This window comes from Theropithecus gelada, chromosome 5, assembly GCF_003255815.1.
Source record: "Theropithecus gelada isolate Dixy chromosome 5, Tgel_1.0, whole genome shotgun sequence".
In the NCBI taxonomy this organism is placed as follows: Eukaryota; Metazoa; Chordata; class Mammalia; order Primates; family Cercopithecidae; genus Theropithecus; species Theropithecus gelada.
In genome coordinates this window covers 165,295,540-165,321,483 of record NC_037672.1, presented here as the reverse complement: position 1 = coordinate 165,321,483, position 25,944 = coordinate 165,295,540, and the positions used below count along the sequence as shown (strand labels likewise).

At 37.5% G+C, this 25,944-nt stretch overlaps 1 protein-coding gene across 1 annotated transcript in view; it reads left to right on the top strand.

The window, feature by feature from the left end:
- The window catches only part of DDX60L (DExD/H-box 60 like), a 118,483-nt gene that overhangs the window by 21,176 nt on the left and 71,363 nt on the right, over positions 1-25,944 (top strand). Inside the window, exons 6-14 of the mRNA XM_025385892.1 lie at positions 1,268-1,384; positions 3,094-3,207; positions 6,007-6,165; positions 9,750-9,891; positions 10,962-11,117; positions 19,217-19,322; positions 19,751-19,866; positions 21,418-21,578; positions 24,737-24,998. Coding sequence (XP_025241677.1) covers positions 1,268-1,384; positions 3,094-3,207; positions 6,007-6,165; positions 9,750-9,891; positions 10,962-11,117; positions 19,217-19,322; positions 19,751-19,866; positions 21,418-21,578; positions 24,737-24,998 — 1,333 coding nt within the window. The remainder of the gene's footprint in view (positions 1-1,267; positions 1,385-3,093; positions 3,208-6,006; positions 6,166-9,749; positions 9,892-10,961; positions 11,118-19,216; positions 19,323-19,750; positions 19,867-21,417; positions 21,579-24,736; positions 24,999-25,944) is intronic.

Here is a 25,944-nt window from a genome sequence, read left to right as displayed (position 1 = left end):
AACTTCTGGGTTCAAGTGATATTCCTGCCTCAGCCTCCCAGAGTGCTGGGATTACAGGCATGAGTCACGGTGCCTGGCCTTCTTTTCTTTGTAAATTGATGATTTTATTTTCTGTGAAATTATTTCCTGATTCATTATCTGTAAGTATTTCTCTGAAAGTTATTTTTCTCACCCCCTTTGGACTGTTTAAATTAGTCTCAATAAATATTATAGATGTATTATATGTTGATAATTGTTCAGGATTGGGGGTTCATACTACCTTCTCTAATTTTCTATATTTTTGAAAGCTCCATGATACCAAAACAATTCATTATACTCAAATAAAAATTAATTTGGCAAAGAGGGAATATGCATGTTTATCAGAGCTTAAGAAAAATTGCCCTAAAGACATTTGAGGGTGATTTTGCTTAGTATACCTTATAACACATGTAGAATTCAAATATCTCATTACAAAATTAATTTAACTTTATTTTAAGTTCTGGGATACATGTACAGAACATGCAGATTTGTTACATAGGTAAATGTGTGCCATGGTGGTTTGCTGCACCTGTCAACCCATCACCTAATTATTAGGCCCTGCATGCATTAGTTACTTATCCTGATGCTCTCCCTCCCCCGTTTCCCCAATACGCCCTAGTGTGTGTTGTTCCCTTCCCTGTGTCCATGTGTTCTCATTGTTCAGCTCCCACTTATAAGTGAGAACATGTGGTGTTTGGTTGTCTGGTCCTGCATTAGTTTGCTGAGGATAATGGCTTCGAGCTCCATCCATGTCCTTGCAAAAGACATGATGTTTTCCTTTTTACAGCTGCATAGTATTCCATGAGATATATGTGCCACATTTTCTTTATTCAATCTGTGATAGATGGGCATTTGGGTTGATTTCATGTCTTTGCTATTGTGAGTAGTGCTGCAGTGAACATACTTATCCATGTATCTTTACAATAGAATGATTTATATTCCTCTGGGTATATACCCAGTAATAGGATTGCTGGATCAAATGGTATTTCTGGTTCTGAGTCTTTGAGGAATTGCCACACTGTCTTCCATAATGGTTGAACTAATTTCATCCCAATCAATAGTGTAAAAGCATTCCTATTTCTCTGCAATCTTGCCAGCATCTGTTGTTTCTTGACTTTTTAATAATTGCCATTCTGACTGGCATGAGATAGTATCTCATTGTGGTTTTGATTTACATCAAGTGTCTCATTTTTTACAGCTGAGAAACACTTTATTTAAGGTATTTTATATGGTTTTCTCCCTTTTACAGAATGAAGCAGTGATTCAGAGTGCATATAAAAGCCTCATACAACACTTGGAAGAAAGAAGAATTTCAGCATTAGCACCTCATTTTGAACATTTGAAATGGAATGATATGATGAAAGAGGTATTAACATTTTCATTTCTTTAAATAAAAGTTTGATAGAATTTGATAAATGAGAACCAACTTGTGATTAGGTCAGTCCTTAGACCAGACTAAAGGGTACCATATACCTCCTTAGTACATGTATACTATCTGAATCTTAGAATGTCATGCTCTCAATGTACTTTGAATTCATCGGATGGCATATGTAATTTTATGTTCATTTCTGGGAGCCATATTTTAAGACAGACTCTGGAAAACTAGAAAGTTATAGTACTTAATGCAACAGTAATGTTTATTTTCCATTATTAAAATTGAGGAGGGCTCTAAGATATCATTTGCCATATAAACAGTCAAAATGTGAAATTAATTATACCTTAAATCTAATTTTCTGATGATCTTCTCAAACTATTCTTTATACTACTGTTTATCATGATGGATTACTAAGCACCTCTTTCTTGTTTTTTTTTTCTGATTCTCAAATGGTAAAAGATAGTTGCATGAGAAAGTTTGGAAAAAACAGAAAAGTAGTAAGAATATCCATAATTCCACTTCTTGATATTAGCATTTTGATGTATATTTTTATGTAGCTGAGGACATACTGTGTGTGTGTGTGTGTGTGTGTATATATAGTTTATATATGTGTTTTTGGTGTTTTTTCTTATTTTTTCAGACAAGGCCTGACTCTGTTGCCTAGTCTGGAGTGCAGTGGCACAATCATGGATCACTGCAGCCTTGACCTCCCAGGCTCAAGTGATCCTCCCACCTCAGCCTCCTGAGTAGCTGGACCCACAGGCATATGCCACTATGCCTGCCTAATATTTCATTTTTATTTTATATAGAGATGGTGTCTCACTTTGTTACCCAGGCTGGTCTTGAACTCCTGGGCTCAAGTGCTCCTCCTACCTTGGCCTCCCAAATTCTTGGGATTATAGCTGTGAGCCACCATTCCCAGACTGTATATATATTTTTAGTGTACATTTCATTAAGATTAGTACATATTTTCTTGTCATTAAGAAGTTTTCATAAATGTAATATCTAATGAGTGCATTATATTTTCTTAATGCTAGACACTTAAATTACTTCAAAATTTTGGCGGATATAAATAATGTTATAATGAACATTTTGATGTATACATTTTTTGTATACATATTGGATTATTATTCTGCTATGCTAAATTCCCAGAAATTCAAAACTGGATCATAAGGCATGAATATATTTAATGATCTTGATGGATGTTGTCAAAGAGCTTTGCAGAAATTCTATATCTACCTGTACTTTCATCTTTAATCTGTCAGAGAAGTGACTCACTGCACAGTTTTCAATGTTGCATGATATTATTTTTAAAATTTTGATATTCTTGATATTTATAACAAGCTAATTATTGTTTTAACGTATATTTATCTGATTTTTAGTAAAATGGAATGATTTCATTTTTATTAATAATCTGTTTCCTCCTTTGTGAATCAGTCATTCATGTTTTACTAAATCTTAATTTCTTACTGAGTTATTTATTTCTTTACATATTTAGGTTTTCATATTTCTCTGCCATATTGATTGTAATTATTTTTTAATTTTCTATCATTAAAATTATACATTTTTAAACTAAACATTTAAAGTTCTGTTTAGTCAAATCTATACAGTCATTTTCTTTATGTTTCTTACAAGAGCACTTCTGAGTAAAAGAATATTTCTAAATAATTTGACATTTGAAGAAATTTCTCTTTTGATAGGCGTGTCAGACTCTATTTCTGCTTCAGTGCCTATGGCCAGAAGGATCGGACATCCAGCATGTTCTCTGTGTCACGTCATGTTCACTGTCCTTGAGAATGTACCATCGCATCTTAGTAAGTAAAAAGAAGGCAGCCGCCGGGCAGAAAGGTATAACTGTCGTTCATCAGGTGTTACTGGTGTAACTTCACTGGTGGCATCAGGTTCTCCACTGTTGACATACTCTTGGTTTCTGACGGCCATTTTCTTCATTAGGAATTTAGCTCCTTCCCACACCAAGTTACATGTATGAAATAACAAAAAAGAACAATTAGAATCTGTATAGATAAGAAAATATTATGTTATATAATTTAGTGTTTTTCTTAAAATACAATGTACGGTAAGTTTTATCTGGTGTTTCACTTAGTAGTTATTTAGCCCAGTTCTAACAAACAGAGAAAGTGAGGAGGAAGAAGAAACAAATTGTAGGAGGGGCCCCCCGTATGCTGTGTTTCAGGCTCTTTGTGTTACCTGACACCATGTAATCTTACAACAACTTTTCAGTAGAGCAATGATCCCTCTCTCCTGTCGATTCAAGACTTTGAGACCGAGACTTCCCTAACCTACCTAAAATCACATGGTAAAAGGCAGCCTGGATTTTGACTAGGATGGTTGGCTCCACAGCTTGTAATGATTCTGCTCTGTTAAGCTGTGTATTTAAAAGAACGGTTCTGTTGTTGTTTATTAGTATCACTGAGACTATAGAGAACCTGAGTTTGTATAATTGTTTTCAGCTTATAGAGCCCTTTAGGAATCTTGAGGAACATGGATTTTCCGCTCTACTATATGCATCCCTGCTTGCATAAGTACACACACACGCGCGCGCACACACACACACACACACAAGTTTGTATGCAGTCTAGATATCGGTGTGTTTCAGGCTGAAAAACTCTGTTCTTAAAACAAACAGCAATAAAAGAAATAGGAAAAAAAAAGAGAAAGAAAAAGAAAGAAAAAATGTGACTGTACAGGGCTCAAGAAGTTAGTATTCTACAGGAGAAAACTGTCCATTTCTTAAATCTATCAGCGTGATATACTTTGTGCATGGTAACACATGCCAAAAATAAATATATTTGGGGAGAGAGAAGAAATAGACAGGATATCTACCCCTATTGATCACACATATCTTGGAAGGCAATTTTAATGTCCCTTCGAAATAACTAGAGAAATTTCAGACCTCTAGTCTGAACCACCAACTCAACATTTTCACTTGGATTTGTAATAGACATCTCAAATTTAGGATTTATGGAACCACACTCCCCAAACCTGCTCCTGCCTCAGTCTTCTCCATCCCAACAAATGACAACAACACCCTTCTAGTTGCTCAAAAAAAAAAAAAAAAAAAAAAAACAAAAAAAAAACAAAGAAAAAACAAAAAAAACAAAAAAACCCCTTAACTCTTCAGGAGCACCATAGAGAATGGAGAATGGAGAGAGCCGTGAGCATTTTGTGCTTCTTCCTTCTTGATTCTTTCCTTAGTTTGAATTTCCCATCTTTGATTTTCTCTTGACTGATAACACATTTATTAATTCACTTAGCTAAGGATATTGATTGTCCAGTGTGTTCTAATAGCTGCTTTCAACCTACAGAGCTGGGATGTTATGAAGTCTAGCTAATAATAGGTAACACTTAGGGCTTACTATGTATTGGTGATATTCTAGATATTTCACGTGTCTAATCTCATTTAGTTTTTCCAGAAACCCTATGAGAAAGTGTACTGTTACTATCCTGATTTTTTATATATAGGAGAACTGACTCATGCACTGTCTTGACTGGAGTCAATTTTCAGAGCCCAGATCCTGAATTATTGTGCAATAGTCTTTTTAATGTAGGAGACAGAGCACTCCAATATTTTAATTTAGTATGTAATACAGTAGACCTTAGCTATGTAGATTTCTCTAAAATTGTGACCTTGAATACTTTAATTTTTGAAGATAAACAGTAAAAAATGAAGAAATTAAAAACTTTACATTATTTCAGCATGATTGTCAGAATTTTAAGGGCATACTTAAAAATGATAATTACCTTAATATATTCACTTTTACGCTATGCTGAAGATGTGCTGTGAGTGGGAGTGTGGATAGCACAGATCATAGGGTTCTGGGTATAAAAGTTGATTTCTCATAAAAGTTCATATTGATTAATTTGCTTCTTTCTTACATGAGTTAGAGATGGATAGGGACCACAATCTCATTTGAATCTCCTTACTGTACTTTACTAATTGTTTTTGGAAAAATATTTTCATATGACCATGCATGATGTTTTTAGTAGTTCTAAGTTTAAACAAATGAACATATTGAACCCAAATCAGTCTCCTTGTAATTTCAGTTATCCCTAATTTTGCTCTATGAAGATACCCAGATTAAGTTTTTTTTTAACCTTCCATGTGATAACCCTTTATATGTTCGTAAATAGTTCTGAAGTCTGCCACAGGAGGTGAAACTTGACCATTTCCTTCCCCGATTTCTCATTCAATATGTTTTACAGATAGATTGCCATCCGAGATTTCTCACCCTGAACCTGCCATGGGTTTGTGGAAATTATTCTTCACTCTCTGAAATGACAGAGCATTTTACATGGGACTCTGTCAATGCTCAGACCTCTGGGTCAGGGACTTCCTTTGCTGCCGGCTCATGTAAAGTCTAGCTTCACTGAAAATCCTAGGAAATGCATTATGTGAACTACTAAGCCTGGAGCTTTCCCTCCCTCTTACCTACTTCTATATCAGTGCAGCCAGATTTTGTATATGCGGAAGGGGACTTTCTCACAAATGTAGATGTAAAACTTTGAAGATATGTATCTTCATGGAGTGCCTATTTCAATGCCATTTCACAGCGTGACATTGTGGCTGTTCTCATCTTCTTTACTGTACGCAGGTGCACAGTAATTGCCTATCCCTGCAGGAGGTGGAAGATTTCTGCAGACTGCGTTGCCTCTGTGTGGCTTTTCAACTCCACTTACCCCTTTCTCAGAGAGCTTGTTCTCGAGTCATCACATGCTCTTGGCTTTGGGACAGTGATTCTTTCTTAAAAATGGTAAACAAATTTTGTTTATTTTTTGTCTGAACGTGAGAGGTGAAAACCATGATCACCTTTAAAACAAGAGTTATATTGGAATAATGCCAGATCTAATTAGCTGATCAGTCAAGATCCTATTTTCAACAACTTCTATTTTTGGTAGTGTAATGAGGAAAACCACAATATATCTGTTTTACAGAAGCATGAGAGCCTTCCTGTTTTTCCCTCGTATCTCTGATGAGATCTTGTTTTTATATAATCAATCATAGAAAATTGATTGATACTGTGTTCTCTTTGTAGAGAAACTCAGGAAAAGTGTTTATGTATTTATTTTTCTGTTTATAATAAAAGCGTATTAAAGGAAAGTTAAAAATTGAAGCAAAATTGATAATATGTATTCCTAACCTACTGCTCAAATTAATACTGTTAACTGTTAATATTTTGGTTTAATTTTCTTCATTTTTTATTTTAGGGCATAGTTTTTGTTTTGGTTGCAATCATACAATATATACTACATATTATTTTATTGTAAAAGTATTTTCACTTTTGGTTAGCATAATTTTTTAAATGTTTAATTTTTGTGAGTACATAGTAGTTGTACATCCTCATTGCGTGTGTGAGATATTTTGCTACAGGCATGCGATGCCTACTAATCACATCATGGAGAACGGCGTGTCCATTCACTCAGGCTGGTTAGCGTAATTATTATGGCTACTAAATATGTTTGAGTGATCATATTGTAGTTTACTTAATCATATCTCTGTCAAGGGACATTAGGATCATTTGAAGCTTTTGTATCGTAAATGCTACTGGCCTTGAGGGATTTTGTGTTTAAAGTTTTCCTTTTAATTTGTAATGAACTACTTTGAATAGATTTTCTGAAATGGGAAAAGAGATGATAAGCCAAAAAGGTGTGGAGGATTTGAGGATCTTGATAGATACTGTCAAATTGTTATCAAAGACATTTTAAAACCAATCTGTCAGGCAGCCAGTCCACACACGTTTATTCAGTGCATATTCACTGTGATCAGCACCAAGGAAGGAGTTGAGAGAAATACAAACTGTTATCTCTTCTTTTTCCATGGAATTTCAGTTTGCATTATTGAATAAACAGTAAAATGATTCCAAAGGTGCTGATGGATATGAAGGAGGGACTAACGAAGTTTTGGAAACTGATGATTAAGAGACACAACCCAGTCTGGAAAGGCTGACCTCTCTGAAGGGTGAAGAGAAGTGAAATGACTCATGTTCTGAAGGATGAGTAATAGTTAGCTGGGGGAAGGGAAGAGCAAAAGGTTTTCAAGAGAGGAAGTAGCACTTGCGAATGCCCCAAGGAGCTGAGATACGTTTAGTGTGACCAGAGAGGAGAAAAGCTGATGAAGCTGAGGGGGTAGAAGAAAACTCAATATAGTACTTGTTGGCTTTGTTAAGGACTTAGGAAATCCTAAGGGTAGTGAGAAGTGATTGAAGGGTTTCAAGCTGAAATTGACACTTTTGTTTAAAGGTTCTTTGGCTGAAGTGCATAGAGTGCATTGTGGACATCCAAATATAGACATGAGGAAACCGCCCCGGTGATCACATGGTGATGATGCTAACATGGCTAAAATGTTGGTGGCAATAGGAACAAATAGAAGTCGAAAATGCAAGAGTTCTTTAGTTCTTCAAGGCTTTGAAGCTGACAGGGTTAAGGAATAAGCTATGAGGCAGAAGGGAGAAGGAAGAGTCAAAGATGACTTTCTGGTTTCTGGCTAGGCCAACTGTGTGAATGCTGCCACTGTAAGAAGAACATTCTGAGGAGGAAAATAATGAATTTGGGAAATAGTGAGTTTGAGATGGTGGCAATGAGACTTCCAAAGGAAATACCTAAAAGGCAATTTCAGTATTCTTTGGACTGGGAATAAAAATTTGGATCAGATATTTCAAAAAGAAGGGAATGGTTTATTAGTGTTAAATTCTGAAGATAATATGAGGATGCTGACAGAAAATTCAGTGACTTTAATGGCATGAAAGTCAAGGCCAGTTATTATTACTGTTTTGAGACAAGGTCTTGCTCTGTTGCCCAGACTAGAGTGCTGTAGCATGACCATAGCTCACTGCAGCCTCAACCCCCCAGGTTCAAGTGATCCTCCCACCTTAGCCTCCCTAATAGATGGGACTATAGGCACACGCCACCATGCCTGGCTAATTTTATTTTTTGTAGAGGCAAGGTCTGGTCATGTTGCCAAGGCTGGTCTCGAATGCCTGGGCTCAAACAATCCTCCTGCCTCAGCCTCACAAAGTGTTGGGATTATAGGCATGAGCCATGGTACTTAGCCTAGGCTAGTTATTATTAAGAGCTGTTTTGGTAGAGTGATGGGGTACAAAATCTATGGAATATTCAAAAATAATGAGTGGATGGTTATAAAATAAAGGTAGTGGAGGCAACTCTTTCCTTGAAGTTGGTCTTAGTTCATCTGTAATCTTTTTTTTTTTTTTTTTAGGGAGACCAGAGTTTTATCATTACTCAATTCAGTCTCCTCTGAGCATTTGGAGATCAGAGTTTTTAAGGACAACTTGGTGGATAGGGGGAAGCCAGTGAGCCCAGAGTGCTGATTGGTCAGGTCAGAGATGAAATCATAGGGCGTTGAAGCTGTCTTGTTGCACTGAGTCAGTTCCTGGATGGGGGCCACAAGATCAGATGACTCAGTTTAGGCTGATGTCAGCTGATCTATCAAGTGAAGGGTCTGCAAAGTATCTCAAGTGCTGGTTTAGGTTTTACAATAGTGATTTTATCCCCAGGAGGGATACTGGGAAGGGTCAGAATCTTGTAGCCTCTAGCTGCATGACTTCTAAGCCATCATTTCTAATCTTTTGACTAATTTGTTAGTCCTCCAAGGGCAGTCTAGTCCCCTAGTCCCCAGGAACGAAGGGGGTTTGTTTTGAGAAAGGGCTGTTATCATCTTTGTTTCAAACTATAAACTGTAAGCTAAGTTCCTTCCAAAGATAGTTATAATTCAGCCTATACCCAGGAATGAACAAGAACAACTTGGAGGTTAGAAGCAAGGTAGAATTTGTTAAGTCAGATCTCTTTCACCATCTCAGTCATAGTTTTGCAATGGTGGTTTCGATCCCTCCTTTTGGGTTTTATAACATCTTAATCTTAAGGTCTTGGCTAAAGAAGATGGAAAAAGGCAAAGACCGCTCTAACTTCTTCCTGCTCACCAGGGGTGTCGTGGGGGTAGGTGTTGACCCCAAAGTGAGAGAAAAGGAATCATTTGCAACTGTCTGAATGTACTTATGCAAGCCTGGCTGGGATTCCAGGACCTACATGACAAAGGTGTTAGTATTGTCATCTATAGTTTTAGTACCACATTAAGGGAACAGCGTACTATAAGGTAAATTATGAGTACTAGGGTAAGCAGTGCAATTCCCAGTTTTAAAAGTAAAGACATGAAACTGTTAGTCTGGAGACTTATAGACTACCGTCTGTAATCTTTGTGGTCGTAATGACTTTATCATTCCACCCAGAAATGTCCCTTGTGACCTGCCTTACAGGGGGTTAACCATGAGTATGAAATTATTCCATGACTTCCTGCTAATAATGTTTTATTTTTAATTTTCAGAACAAGTGGTGTGAACATTTCATTTTAAGCAACTTAAACGTTTTGGGATGCTGGAATCTGAATTTAAATCATGTTTCTGACTTGTATGATGAACAATTGTTAAAGAATATTGCCTTTTACTATGAATTTGAAAGTACTCAAGGTAGTACCTTAATATGTATTAACATAATATCATAAACAAATTACATAAAACCCTTATAAGTTTTCCAGTACATACCACAGCAACATTTTTGTTTCTTGAAAACCTTTGTTTGTGTGTGTACATACTTTTTACGTATTTTATTTTTACTTCACTTAATAGCATTTGAAAATGAGTTTAATAGCATTTGAAAATGAGAATATGACATAATATTAAGTTATATTTTTATTTAAGTGGTAGATGCATATTTTATAACACTTACTGTAATTAATATAATCCTTTCACTATTTTTGAACATTTAAGGATGTATTGCATTTTTCCTAAAAATAAATAAAACTGCATTTTGGTACATACATAATTTTTGCCTTTCTTTGAATATTTTTATAGAGTAAGTCATCTAGAGTGGCTTACATAGAGAATAATAAAACATTTCAAAACATATCTTTCCTGAATGAACATTGTTGGAGTTTGTTGGGCTTCTGGCATTTAATTCCCTTAGATGACAAACATTTGAATAAACTCACTGCATAAAATGTAGCAAATTTTACTAGTTTTAACAAAATTCTCACCTACTCCATATTCTGTAAACTCTTTAAAAACTTGTTTTTAAATTAGTTTTTAAAGTTGCAAGCTTATATGTAGCATATTGTTCTTCATTATTTTAGGAAATAATTATATATTTATCATTAGCATTATTTAATAAGGACTATGATTAAAACGGTGATGTTCCATTGTTAATTTTTTTTTTAGCAGGGGGAGGGTATCTCAGTATGTTGCCCAGATGGCCTTGAACTCTTGGGCTCAAGTGATCCTCCTGCTTCAGCCTCCTGAGTAGCTGGAACCACAGGCCCATGTCACAGGAACTGGCTCTGCATTATATTTAAAGAAAAAATGACTTTAAAAAACTACAGTCATAGTATCATGACTAATTTTCATGCAAATGTGTAACTCACTCTAAGTTTCCATATCTGATCATCTTCCCAGAGCTCTATGAATTTATTCAAAAAAGATGCTCTGTGCGTGTCTGCATGTGTATGACTTTTAAGATTTTAATATTTTTTATTGTTATGCAGAACCACATTTGAACTTGGGAGATTCCATTAGGAGGGATTATGAACACCTGTGGAATGTTGTGTCACACCTGGTTAAAGAATTTGATGTTGGAAAGTGTTTTCCTCTGAGAACAACAAGAAGACCTTTTCTTGGACAAAAGAAATCAGTCATTCAAGGTATTAAATGGGTAAATTATAGTGGAACAAAAGCATGTTTTTCCTGAACAACTTTTAGAAGCTGTAATAATTCAATTGTTCCAAGTGTGAATAATTTTCCTTCACTGTGCTTTCTTGTTTACCTCTTAATTGAGGTTTAAGATACATATAATAATGTGGTTAAAGTAAACCAGTGTGCACAGTAAAGTCTGGTGAAATTTTACACAGATATATACATCTGTGTGATAACCACCGATCAAGAGAGAGGCCATTTCTAGCACCTCAAGAGAAAGTTTGTCATGCCACTTCCCAATCCATCCTCCCGCTCCTGTCATCTCTTTCACAGACTTCAATACAGTTTCTTAGTTTTGTCTGCTTTGAACTTTGTTGGGATGGAATCGTATGGTATATATTCTTTCTATTTTTTTTTTTCTGTCAGTATAATGTCTGAGACATTCCTGCCTGTTGTATTTACCATTATGCTTAAAAGTTATTGCTGTGAACTGTCTCTTTGTATGAATATATTACACTCTGTCCATTTGGAGCATTTCCTAACTATTGGCAATTGAATTGTTGAAGAAGCAGTAAAATGATTACAAAGCTGCTGATAGATATGAAGGAGGAACTAATGAATGCTGTGGAAACTAAAGATTAAGAGACACAACCCAGTCTGGAAAGGTTGACCTCTCTGAAGAAGTGAAGAGAAGTGAAATGGGTCATGGTCTGAAGGATGAGTAATAGTTCGCTGGGGGAAGGGAAGAGCAAAAGGTTTTCCAGAGGGGACATGGTACTTCAGAATTCCCCAAGGGGCTGAGATATGTTTAGTGTAACCAGAGAGGAGAAAAGCTGATGAAACTGACTAGGGGGTACTTGTTGGCTTTGTTAAGGACTTAGGAAATTGTAAGAATAATGAGAAGTGATTGAAGGGTAAAACTGTTATGAATATTCTTACATATAACTTTAGATAGATATATGCATTTATTCACTTCAAGTATATACATAGAAATGCAGCTTTATGAACTGCTGTCCAAATATTTTCTAAAATGATAGTTCCAAGTTAAACTCCTACCTTCCATGTGGGCATTTTGGAATTTTAGAATTGCTTCCCAGCCTTGTCAATCTCCTTTTTTTTTTTTTTTTTTAATGAGACAGAGTGTCACTCTGTTGCCCAGGCTGGAGTGCAGAGGCACCATCATAGCTCACTGTAATCTTGAACTCCTGGCCTCAGGCAAACCTTCCACCTCTGCCTCCCAAACTGCTGGGATTACAGGTGTATGCCCAGCCTACTGTTAGTCTTTTTTATTTTGGCCATTCTGATGGGTGCATGGAGGTAGCTCATTGTGGTTTTAATTTGCATTTTCTTGGACTTTTCATCTGTTATTGGCCATTTGAATATCCTCTTGTGAAATGCCTGCTTGTCTTTTGTCCATTTATAAAATACAGGTCATGAGTATTTCACAAGTCTGTGATTGATCTTGAATTTACTTTTGTATGGTGTGAGAGAGGGGTTATTTCTTCGCCCTCTGTTCTCTTTCATAAGTTTATCCTTGAGCCTTGTTTATCCTTGAACTAATATAAAAGTTGATTATGGTAGTTCTGCAAGAAACTTTGGTTTTGGTAGTGTAAGTGCTCCAACTTTGTTCTTTTGAAGATTGTTTAGTTTATTCTGAGTCCTTTGCATTTTCATTTAAATTTTATAATTGGCTTGTTAATTTTTAATAATAACTTGCTGACATGTTGATTATTGTCGTATTGAGTCGAAGACCCATTTGGGAAGTGTATCAGTTATTTTTCTACCAGATAAACAGAACTAGTAGGATACATATATTAAGAGATTTATTGCAGGGAATTGCCTTACCTGATTATAGGGACTGGCTCGGCAAGTCCAAAATTTACAGGGCAAGTCTTAAGGAAGGAGAGGCTGGAACTTTGGGGCATGAGCCGAAGCTGCAGGTCACAGGTGGAATTTATTCTACTTTAGGGAAACCTCAATTCTGCACTCAGGGACTTTGAGATGATTGGATCAGGCTCATCTAGATTATCTAGGATAGTCTTCTTTACTTAAAGTAAATCGATTGTAGTCTTTAAGCCCATCTACAAATACCTTTACAACAACAAACAGATTTGTGTTTGATTGGATAACTAGGGAACTATAGGCTAATGAAGTTGACACCTAAAACTGACCATTTCAGTCTACCTCTTGTCATCTGAGCACCCGTATACGTATCCTTAAACCATACGTAATCTCCCAATAAAGGCACTAACAAAATCACACTTGTGCTTAACATGATACAACTCTCCTGCGTACAACCAACAACATGTTAACTCTTCCTTCAAAAGATAACGCTAAGTTCTTGGGCGATTTTCACTCTTCTACTTTGATATCCTGTAACCTAATACTGTGATACAAAGCATACTTTTATGACTACATTGTATGTAAACTGATAAAAGAAGAAAACAAAAATGTCTGCTTAATATATATCTTTTCAAGACAAAATAAGGAAGAAATGCCCCTAACTATTACAGTCCTCATTTCTACAACTGGTCACATGGTCATAGCTGGTATTTATGACTGCCTCCTCCTCCCATTACCTATTCCCTATACTCTTTGCACCAGCAGGCACCTAAGCTGGTTATGGTTCTTTGCCTGAGGTCCTCCTTTTCCAGGGCCGCTGTCACAAAGCACCACAAGCTGGTGGCTTACAGCAACAGAAGTTTATTCTCTTACAGGTCTGGAGGTTAATGTCTGAAATCAAATTGTCTACAAAATTGGTTTCTTGTGGAGGGTCTGATTTAAAAGCCAAACTGTTCATGGAAAAACTAAACTTTGTAAAATATTTCAAAGAGGTTTATTCTGAGCTATATGGGTGACTGTGGCCTGGGGAAAGCACAATCCCAAGAAGTCTTGAGTAAGTGGCCCTGAGGTGGTTGGGTTACAGTTTGGTTTTATACATTTCAGGGAGGCAGGAGTTACAGGCAAAGACATAAATTAATACATGGGAGGTATACACTGACCCCAAAAGGCAGGATATCTTGAAGCAGGAGCTTACAGATTATAGGTAGATTTGGAGATGATTTCATTTGCAATTGTTTAAAGGAACAAAGCCTTGTCTAAAGACTTGGGGCCAGGCGCTGTGTCTCAGGCCTGTAATCCCAGGACTTTGGGAGGCCAAGGTAGGCAGATCACAAGGTCAGGAGATCAAGACCAGCTGTCTAACAGTGAAATCCCGTCTCTACTAAAAATACAAAAAATTATCTGGTCATGGTGGCACGTGCCTGTAATCCCAGCTACTTGGGAAGCAGAGGCAGGAGAATCACTTGAACCTGGGAGGCGGAGGTAGCAGTGAGCTGAGATCGCACCACTGCACTCCAGCCTGGGCGACAGAGTGAGACTCCGTCTCAAAAAACAAAACAAACAAACAAACAAAAAACTTGGAGTTAGCAGAAAGGTTTAAGTTAAGACCAGGAGTCTGCTCATCATCATGTGATGTTCTGCCAGAGTCAGGTTTTCAGAGCACGTCATGGTGTACTGAGTCATAGTGGCCTGTAGGGCGCATGATGTCACCTTGGGCGTGGCCTTAGGTCTTGTTCATGATCTTATTGCCACAAAGAGTCTGTTCTGTCAGTCTTGCAATCTCTATTTTAACATTAATGCTAATCAGTTTTTGTGTCTAAACTGCAAAAGGGAGAGGGGTATAGTGAGGCCTATCTGACTTCCCTTTGCATCGTGGCTCAGAACTCAGTTTTAAAGGTTTCTCTGGGGGTAACCTTGGCCGTTAGGGGATCCATTCAGTTATTTGTGGGGGTTGGGCTTTGAATTTTATTTTAAATTTACAGTCTCATGCCTCTCTCTCAGCTTCTGGCGGCTGCTGGCAATCCTTGGTGTTCCTTGGCTTGTAGCTGCATCGCTTTCATGTCTGCCTCTCCCTTTACATAGTGTTCTCCTTCTCTCTGTGTGTTCCCTCTGGGTCTGTGTGCAAGATTCTCTGTTCTTAAAAGAATACCAGTTATTACATTAGGCCTCACCCTAATCCAGAATAACCTTATCTTAACTTGATTTCATCTGCAAAGACCCTATTTCAAAATAAGGTCACATTCACAGGTAGCGGTAATTAGGACTTGAACATGTCTCTTCAAAGAACACAGTCCAATCCAATCCTTTGTTCCTTAAGGATATGGACCCATAGAGTACTGTTTGCATTGGGTTGTTGTAGTTTTCCATGGACATTAATCACATGGCATGGTAGTATGAAGGGATGTACTACAGGATCCTTAAGGGATCGCCTGTATTCTGGACATACTTTCTCTTTCCCCTCCATTGAGTAGTAGCAGCCCGATGTCCCCTTGAGAATCAGGATCAATCATAGCAGCTAGCACAATAACCCTTTCCTTTGCCTGTTGATTCAGAGGCACAAGGAATTCAAAATGGCAAGATGGCAGTCCTAACTTCTAGTTCAACAGAATCATTGTGTCTCCTGGTGGAAACATTCCTCTCTTTGGAACTAAGATCTCTAAACAGACAGAACATAGGGTTGCCAGAACAGATAGCAGAAATTTTGCTAGCCTATCACTTAGGAGTAATAGTCATCCCTTTTCTATCTCTGGAATCCTGAATTTGTGAATTATGCCTATAATTCACAAACAACACTATATATTGGACACTAATTCAGAGCAGTTACTGCCTTCTGGAGAACGTTGCCCCAGCCTTCAAAGTATTTCCACCTAGCTCACACTGTAACTGTGTCTCTAAAAGGCTGTTAGACTATTCTACTGAGGCAACTGCTTCAGGATGATGGAGAATATGGTAAGACCTGTGCATTCCATGAACATAGACCCACCTCCACACCTCATTTTCTGTAAAGTGAGCTCCTCGATCAGAAACCATATCGTGTGAAACACCAAGATTGTGGATAAGGGTTCTGTAAGCCCAAGGATGGTATTTTTGGCAGAAGCATTGCATGCAGGGAAGGTAACTATATCCAGAGTAACTGTCTGTTCCAGAGGGAATGACTCCTTTCATGAGGGAAGCAATCTATAATCAGCCTGCAATTGTGTCAGCGTGGACGTGTTGCAGGGCCTTCTCTTATTCTTGGCTCCAATAAGAACTAGCAGCTTTTCAGGTCACTTGATAAATAAGCCAGAATAGCACACCTAAGTGAGAAATATGTTGGCTTCCAAATTCACAAAGGCCCCCCAGGCATTATACTTTATTTTTTATTGTAGGAGGGGGCCAGATGCAACAACTATCCTTCTCCTAAGAAAGGATATCTTGATATACCCCACACAACTGGATTTCTACAAGTTATGCAGAGGTGGAACATCCTTGAATTTTTGTTCCATTCATTTTCCACCATCAACAAATTTTGCTGAGATGGAAATTCTCTGAATTTTTGCTGAATTTATTTCCCGTCTTTGACATACAAATGTCTTATTGGTATGTCAAGTAGTGTCTACTTTTTATTCACTGGATCCGAGCAGTGTAATATCAACTATGTGATGGACCAGTGAGATGCTTTGTGGAAGAAAAAATTTTCTACCAGAAAAATTCCCTGGGGGCTAAATTATGACATAGGGCTAGGGTAGGACAGTGAAGGTGTATTTTTCTGGCCTTCCCAGCTGAACGTAAAGGGTTCCTGGTGGTCTTTATTAACAGGAATGGAGAAAAAAAGCATTTGCCAGCTCGATAGCTGCGTACCAGGTACCAGGAGTTGTATTATTTTGCTCAAACAATGAAACCAACCCTGGAACAGCAGCTGCAGTTGGAGTCATCATAGGGTTAAATTTACAGGAATCTATTGGCAGTTTCTAGAATCCGTCTGTCTTTCTGCATAGGCCAAATAGTCACGTTGAATGTGGATGTGAGGAAAATCACCACTCCTGTATTATTCAAGTCTTTAATGGTGGCGTTAATCTCTGCAATCCCTCCAGGAATGCAGTATTACTTTTGGCTTACGATTTTTCTAAGTACAGACAGTTCTAGTGGCTACCATAAGCCCTCGTTCCATAGGTCAAGGAACCAACCCGGGGATTTGTTGAGTTGCTGAGTATGTCTGTCCCAGTTACACATTCTGAAACTGGTGAAATAACCACACAGTAGATTCAGGGACCCACTGTGAGATGAACTTGAGAGAAAACTTCATGAGTCACCTGACGTTCCACAAGCCCTTACTGACTAGGGGGTGGGTGGTTGGGGGCACAGTGACATTCTGGGTCGCCTGGAATTAGTACCAGTTCAGAATCAGTATCCAGTAATCCCCTGAAGTCAGATGATTTCCCCTTCTCCAGTGGACAGTCACTCTGATAAATAGCAGTAGGTCCCTTTGAGGATGACTGAAGAAAGATGAACAGTATGAGTTTGGGCAGTGGAGCAGGGTCCTTCTTCAAAGGGACTCAGCCTTCTCTCCAATCAAGGGATTCTGGGTCTGTAACGGGGCTTAAGTTTAACTGATTAGGAGCCATGACTGGTGATTTAAATTAGGCATTTGTTCACTTTCCTTAGAACTCTTTCTCTTATACAGATCAATTTAGAATTTAGTGGAATGACCATCTATTGTTTTTTTCTAGGAACACTAAGACCAGCTAGCCAATGCCGTAGGTTTCTGTGAATCAGACTATTCAGATTACTGCTTTGACTTTGCCGTCCATTATGGTAACCATAACTACCTTATCTTTAGCGATTAAGTGCTGCCACTTGCCCCCTGCCACCCCAGGATTGAATTATCCCTGTTGCATTTAGGGAACCCAGTTTGCTGGTAGCATTTCCCACTGCAATTTCTGACTTACACAGTAGAGTAACCATGGAGCTATTCCAGAATTCTGGGGTTCCCCTTACAATTTTATTTCTCATAGTTGTGGTGGAAGGTGTGTCCTCTGCACCCTCATGGGTTGAGTGAGCAGATCTTACATGAGAAGTCACTCTGACCTTCCAATCTCTCTAAGCCTTTGGATACCTTAGGTCAATCACATGTCCAGTTGGAGTTTCAGAAGCAGACAATAGAGACATCAGAGGAAGAAATATCCATAGATAATAACTGAAAATAATTTTTTTTTCTGATTTAATGAAAGACACAAATACCTGGAGTTAGGATGCAGAAATGAGTCTCATATAGGACATACACATATACACATTCACGCAGCTATGCCCACAACACACACACACACACCCCCAACTAGATACATTATAGTGTAACCGCAGCATACCAAAAACAAAGTTCTCTTAAGAATTAGAAAGAAAACGATTACCTACAAAGACATAAAAGTTAAATTGCTAGTAGACTTCTCCACAATGACAATGAACACAAGATGGTAATGAAATAATATCTTTTAAGTAACGAGACAAAATAATGGTTGTTGGGGGATAGTATAACCAGCATAAGTATAACTTATGAATGAGGAAATAATATAGATATTTTCAGATGCACGAGAACTGAGTTAACTAGCATCATATCCTCATTAAAAATATTTGTATATGATACAATTCAGGAAGAAGGAAATAGTCCCAAGGGAAAGTGAGAGATGCAAGAGGAATGCAAGTGGGAATTGTGGATACATTGGCAGACGGATATTGCCCAGAATTTAGGAATGAGGAAGGAGAAGGATTGTATTTTTTCATCTATAGTTTTGAACAAAGTTAAATTTAAAAATTCTTTAGTCAAAGCTAAATTTAAAAATTACTCTAAAGAATATTTGGTGATACATAAAATACTTGGATTATTAATTTTTTCCTATTTTTGTCATTTAATTTTCGTGGAGACTTTTATGTAGGTGAATTCTGAGTGATGCTTCTTTTTTCAAGTGCTGTTATTACTATACTGTGACTCATTATTCATATTGTGAAATAATAAAAAAGAATAAGTGTTTGGAAATGGAAAACCTACATGTTCATCTATCTGGTGATCTGTTACTATCTACATACATATATAAATGACTATACACTAATTTTTAACATACTGGCTTGTTATAACATGTTTGCTTTGAGGAATATCTCATTTGGAAGCTCTAACTTGGTAAACTTTAATAAAATTTATATAAAATATTGTGCATTTGAAATTTTAAAAATAATGTTCAAAATTCATATCGGGTAGTTACACCTTTCCTCTCAAATTTGTATTTGTTTTCAGAAATCTCCTTGGAAAAGATGCCTAGTGTGGGTTTTATTCCAATGACATCTTCTGTAATTGATGAGTTTGTTGGAGATATGATGAAGGATTTACCTATTCTAAAGAGGTATAGAGTTAACGAAGTACCTGATTTAGTGCCATTAACTCTAAAATACTAGTGAAATGAATGACTCATCAAAATGTCTGTGTAATATATCATATCAGGATATGGTAAATTCTATATAATATGGCTATAATACATTTAAGTGATTGTAACATCTAGTATGGCAATATGATTATATAAAAATCTATGTTATTTTGAACATACAATAAAATTACTTCAGCTATAAAGTTTACTACATAGTTGTTGATATAGATGTGACTGTTACAAGAATGACAGAAATTCAGGGGTTTTATGTCTCTGAGATTCTGTGACCCATATTATATCACAAAAATAGAAAAAGAGATTTTTTGATTTCTATATTATAGCCTGAAGTTTGTGCTAAAATTTGAAAAACCTAAAATTTTTAAAAAATTATTCATTTATTTTTACAGTGATGATCCAGTTGTTCCTTCACAGTTTAAAGAAAAGACATCTGATGAACTTTTGCACTGGCATGCTCAAAGACTCGTTAGTGACGACTATGACAGGATCAAATGTCACATTGATGGTGAGCTCTGTAACCACAATAAAATAGAGCTTATACAAATTGCCTTTGCTGCTCTTTTTATTAACAGTGAAAAGGCATTACATTGTAAACACATTATATTTTGAATGAGATCTATCTGTATATTATATATAATACAATATTTTGAATGAGATCTCTATCTACAATATATACTATATATACACATATATATACATGCCCACTATATATATATATACACAATTGAAGAGACACTGTAGGAAGCATGCTGTCTGAAAAAAATCCCACTATATTATCTGGTGTGCATATGTACGTATGCATGCAGATGTATCTGTTAATTCAAAGAGACATTTATTAATCTTTTAAGGACATACATATGCATGGTATTGTCATGAAAATATCAGATGCTGTTTAAGTGGGAAAGATAGTTAATGGTTTTAGGAATCTGTCCATACCTTGAAGTAAATACGCTGATACAGCCATAGTCTTCCTACAATTTTAGCTCTTTTCCTGCCAAACTATTGTCTAGTTGATTGCATGCTGCCAAGTACCAGCATACTTGTGCCCATGAAAACTCAGTAATGAGGAGGGGTTGAATCTGCAAAAAGTAAAGCCCATAAAACAATTAAAAATAGGTCGTAAGGAAAGGAATTCATAGATCTTTTCTTCCTGGTTCATTCTTTTAGTGTCTTTCTCCAGTCCCATGTTTATTTCCACCCTTTTCAGAACTAGTAAAACTTTTCAGAAGGATGTAGAAATAAGTCAAGTAAGCATGCCAGTTGCATATAGGAAGAAGTCTGTTTATTTAAGTGTCTTCCAAGATTCTGCATGGTGTGCTTCCAGAGTGGTTTGATTTGTGATCGCGTACACAAACACAGAAAAAGCAACAACATCCAAAACAACAAAATGCCAGCTTATTTATTATATCTTTTACATTTGTAAAGAGTGTTCCTAGGTCTCAAGTGAGTCTAACCTTGCTTCCTGGAATTTTCTGTCATTTGAATTTTTGCGTGGTGTAAGATAATTGGTATCAGCATCTGTGAGCTGTAAGCTCCTAAATATTTGTGACCAGAAGTAGAGGTTTTCCTTTTTAGGAATGCAAACAGAATGTTTTAGGTCCAGGGTCAGCCACCTTTTTCTGAAAGGTCTAAATAATAAATATTTTAGGCTTTGCAAACCAAGAGACAAAAATTGAGAGCATGATGTAGGTACTAATATAATCATTTAGAGTGTAACCAATTACAAAAAAATGTACTGATCAGATTTGACCATGTGGACCTAGTTTGTAGACCATTGTTCTAGGTGAATGTGCTATTATACTGTCCCGAACCTGCCTCTTCTTCTCTTCTCCTGCCAAATGACGGGGCAATGTCCATGTACTTGGAGCGGGACATTAGCAGAGCTTTGTCCTCTCTCTTCTTCAAATAATATAAGGAATTGTTTTGTCAGCATATGGTAGTCTGATCTCATTGGCAAATACTGAATTATTCTGGAGTATAAAAAAATAATATGTGGGTACACATATATAACAATATTTTAAAATACATGTTTACATTTTAAGTCTTTCTATTTCAGAACAATCTAGAGATCCTCATGTTCTTGATTTCCTGAAAAAGAGTCAGGATAATCAGCAATTTTATGGGAAATCATTAGAATCAATCTCTACAAAAGTCATTGTAACTCAAACTACTCAGCCAAAGGAGGATTCCAGTGATGCCAGTGGTAAAATATTACAGGTAGATCTCATATATTTTACCTATTTTTTTCTTTGATCTTGTTTTGCTTTCTTTAGCCTCATATTTGTCTCTAGAGGTGTCTTCCATGCTCTTCTTTCTCATGTTTGCTAACTGTCTTAGACCATTATCATATTGCTAGAAAGATATACCTGAGATTGGGTAATTTATAAAGAAAAAAGGTTTAATTGGCTCACAGTTCTGCAGGCTGTACAGGAAGCATGGTGGCATCAGCTTCTGGGCCTCAGGGAACTTATTTTTCTTTTTTTTCTTTTTTTTTTTTTTTGAGATGGAGTTTTGCTCGTTGCACAGGCTGTGGTGCAGTGGCGCGATCTCAGCTCACTACACCCTTTCCTCCTGGGTTCAGGCAATTCTTCTGTCTCAGCCTCCCAAGTAGCTGGGATTACAAGCACCCACCACCACGCCCAGTGAATTCTTGGCATTTTTAGTAACCACAGGTTTTCATCCTGTTGGCCAGGCTGATCTCGAACTCCTGACCTCAGGTGATCCACCCACCTCAGCCTCCCAAAGTGCTGGGATTACAGGTGTGAGCGACTGCACCCAGCTTTCAGGGAACTTATAATCATGACAGAAGACAAAGGAGGAGACAGCACTTCACATGATTGGAGTAAGAGGAAATGTTGGGGAGGTGCTACATACTTTTAAACAGCCAGATCTTGCACAAGTCACTCATTCACTATCATGAGAACAGCACTGAGTGGGATGGTGTTAAACCATTTATCAGAAACCCCCTCCCCATGATGCAGTCACCTCCCATCAGGCCCTGCTTCCAATGCTGGGGATTACAATTCTATATAAGATTTGGGGGGCCACAGACCCAAATCATATCACTTGCAAATGAGTTATTTTACTTGCTTGCCATTAGAAATTCTAAGAAGATTACATAAAATCTAGTATTCTATCCTTTTTAGAATAAGAAAAGATAGATTTTCTGATAACAAACTTAAAGCATTAAAGGATTACAAGCTTGGATTTAGAAAAGTCAAATTTAAGTTAAAAGAAATGCTTGTGATCTGGGTCCAGTGGCTCACACCTGTAATTCCAGCACTTTGGGAGGCTGAGGTGGGCAGATCACCTGAGGTCAGGAGTTCAACACCAGCCTGGCCAGCCAATGTGGCAAAACCCCATCTCCTCTAAAATACAAAAAATAGCCGGGCATTGTGGTGGGTGCCTGTAATCCCAGCTACTCAGGAGGCTGAGGCAGGAGAATTGCTTGAACCTAGGAGGCGGAGGTTGCAATGAGCCAAGATCATGTCACTGCACTCCAGCCTGGGTGATAGAGCAAGACTGTGTCTAAAAAAAAAAAAAAAAAAAAAATTTCATGTATTAGTTTAATTACAGTGAAAATCTTTTTACATAGAGGTGGCAAAAATAGGCCTAAAATTTCCATCAGCTTTATTATTTTGCCTGATTTTTGAAAACTGTCTATGTTTTTAAGTCATTTATGCCATTAATCTATCCTGGACTTTTGTTTATATTAAAGGTAAGACCAGGTCTTCTTGAAAGGAATCCTCCATAACTATTTTCTTTTTCTTTCTGGCTTTACACTGGACCATGCTTGTTTACAAACTTAGAATCCCTATAATTAAAAAAAAAAAATTAAAAAGGTAATGTGGAAAAGTATCAGGTAGTACAAATGATAGTGTTTATAACTGAACAAATGGTAGATTTTATGGCTCTGCTTGAGGAGGTACTACTTTGCGATCATTCTTCATCAGAGGGGATTTCATTAGGCTTCAGTACTTCTCTCTTGGCCTCATGGATGAGAATTAAGGAAAGGCATTTATTTGCTTTGGTAAATCCCCTTCCTGAGGTCAACCATGCTAAATACGTGAAAGAGCACAAACCAAACTATTGATAACCGATGGCACTTATTATGGCTGCCTTACCCTAATTGGAGTAGGAAAGGGAATGTTTTTGGAGAATGAAACATAAAAGCTCCAGAAGGAAAAGATCCAAAATATGAAAACATTTCTCTTTCCCACTAATGTCAGAAAATTCTTAATCAGAGATCTAGAGTCTTCCTTTTCCTTGCCAGACTGTGAATTCATTAACCAGGCTGAAGTTGCAAAGGCTACAAGGAAATCTTATATATCAGTGAGAGGATATCTCCTCAAAGCCATTCTAGGTAACAGTTATCACTAATTGCGCTGTAGGTTTCTTAGCACTACTGGTAGGTCTCTCTCCTAGAGCTATTTAAGGGCCCGTCTAGCCACAGAACACATACTTTCAACTGTAGAGGCTCCACCTCAGCCCACAGTCCTAACCTCCTCTGGGCTGAGGGTGGCCAGGTGGGGCTGGCTCAGGCAAAGGTCCAGGCTTGACTTCAAGCATAAGGATCAAAGTGAATACAGCATCCTGAAGCAACCACCTTCTACAGCTCTTGTGCAAGGGCCTCACCCAGCTGAGCCCTTTGCCAAGCCCTGTGCCCGAGGCTGGCCCCTGTGTCCCAGGCTGTGCACCTCTGCTCCTTTGGTAGCGCTAATTGCGGGGCCAGGAAACGATGTGAGCTTGTTCAGTTCTGTTATGTTGGTAGCATGAGGCCTAGGAGCAGCCTCTACACTGAAATAGAAGCAAAATGGGAATTAAATGTTTGATCTAGTTAGGGGAGGGGTGGGAAAAATTACCACCCCACTAAGTGTGTGTGATTCCTCCATTTTCCAGTGGGATTTCTGTTTTTTTCCCCATATTGACTAATTGTCTGCTTAGACCATTGGTGTTTTTCAACATGAGTCTCCAAAGAGTGAGCGGGATCTGGGAGGCCCAAAATGCTTTGTGGGGTGGAGAATGAATAAATTAATTAAGTTCCAAATCTCCAAGAAGCTCCCCTACAGTCAAGCTCAGTGGCTACTCTTTCTCTTCTTTGTTTTCTTCCATTTACTCATTTATTAATAATCTACACCATTTGGAAATCTAGAAAATCTTCTGCAGTAAGAGGCAATTTACATTTATATTGAAGTTTAAGTAGGTTTGCATCACACAGACTTTAATTTTAAGAAAAGACATTAAGAATTCTTGCCTGTGCAAGAGTAGAATGATGGCCAGAATCCTCAGTAAATGCACAAAACATAATCTTACTGGTGAAATGTCATAATGGAATTTTCCCACTTGTTTCATATGTTCCTTTTATTATTGAGCAGAATACCAAACCCTCCAAAATTACCAAAAAGAATAATAATAATAAGAAGAAGTCATTTCTCAAAGAAGACCAGAACAAAGATCAGCAAAAGGATGATCTGCTGTTTTCTATTGAAGAGGAGATGAAGATGAATTTACATTCTGGAATAAGGAAATTGGAAGAATATTTGACATCATGTGCAAGTAATTCAGTGAAATTTGGAGTTGAAATATTAGGATTAATTGCCTGCTTTAAAGCATGGAAAGAACATTGCCAAGGTGAAGGTATGGGACTCCATACTCTATGGATAAAGAGTAGTGATGAAAATATTAATGATGTTAACATATTTACTGAATGCATGGTTGTGCTAAAACTTCGTACAATCCATTGTCTGATTTTATTCTCAACGTGACCCTTTAGGATAGTTATTATTATATTTTGCAGACAAGAAAGTGGAATTGCAGAGGTTAGACAGAGGGTCCCAATAGGGAAAAGATGGCACATTCAAAAAGAAATGAGGAGAGTATAAAGAAAAAACTCTTTCCAAAAGTGTGGAGAGAATTAAGGGGATCCGCAAAGCAAGGTGAGGCTCAGCAGCAGCAACAGGGCCTATCAGAGAAGGAAAGCTGTCAGCACCAGGGAGATGTGAAGCTGCGGTTGAGAGGTGATTCTCCTTTGGTTTTTCCATGTTTCTGCCCACCTAACCTGTAGAGGCATTGACAGATTCACTTCCAGACTGTCTTTTTAAGTATGTTTGTATAGTGAACAGGCTTGGAAGGAAGAAATTGTGTTTCTCTCTAGGGCAAAGGCCAAGTTTGTTTACTGTCCAGTTAATAAAGATTACATTTCCTTCCAGGGCAAAGACGCAGGTTTTACCTGAGACTCATTATAAAATATTTTGGTTTTCTAAGCGAAGATTTCCTTAGCTGTGACATAAACCTACTTTGTGTGGTTTCTGCCTGGGCTCTATATCTCCCCCATGGAGCACAAGGGGAACCGACATATACATGATGTACGTTGTATTGTTTCCTGTGCCATGATAATAAAGCCTTTTGTCTCTGACCCAGTAGTCTCATGTCTTTCGCCAGCAACCATGAGACTATGAAAGACTAAATTGCTAACTTGTAAATAGGATAAAATCTCAGCCCTTTCCTAGTTTTTGACAAGAGCAGGGAAGTGGATGGTTGCCAGAATTCCTTGAGAGCCCTAGCTATGGGGGAATAGATGCCC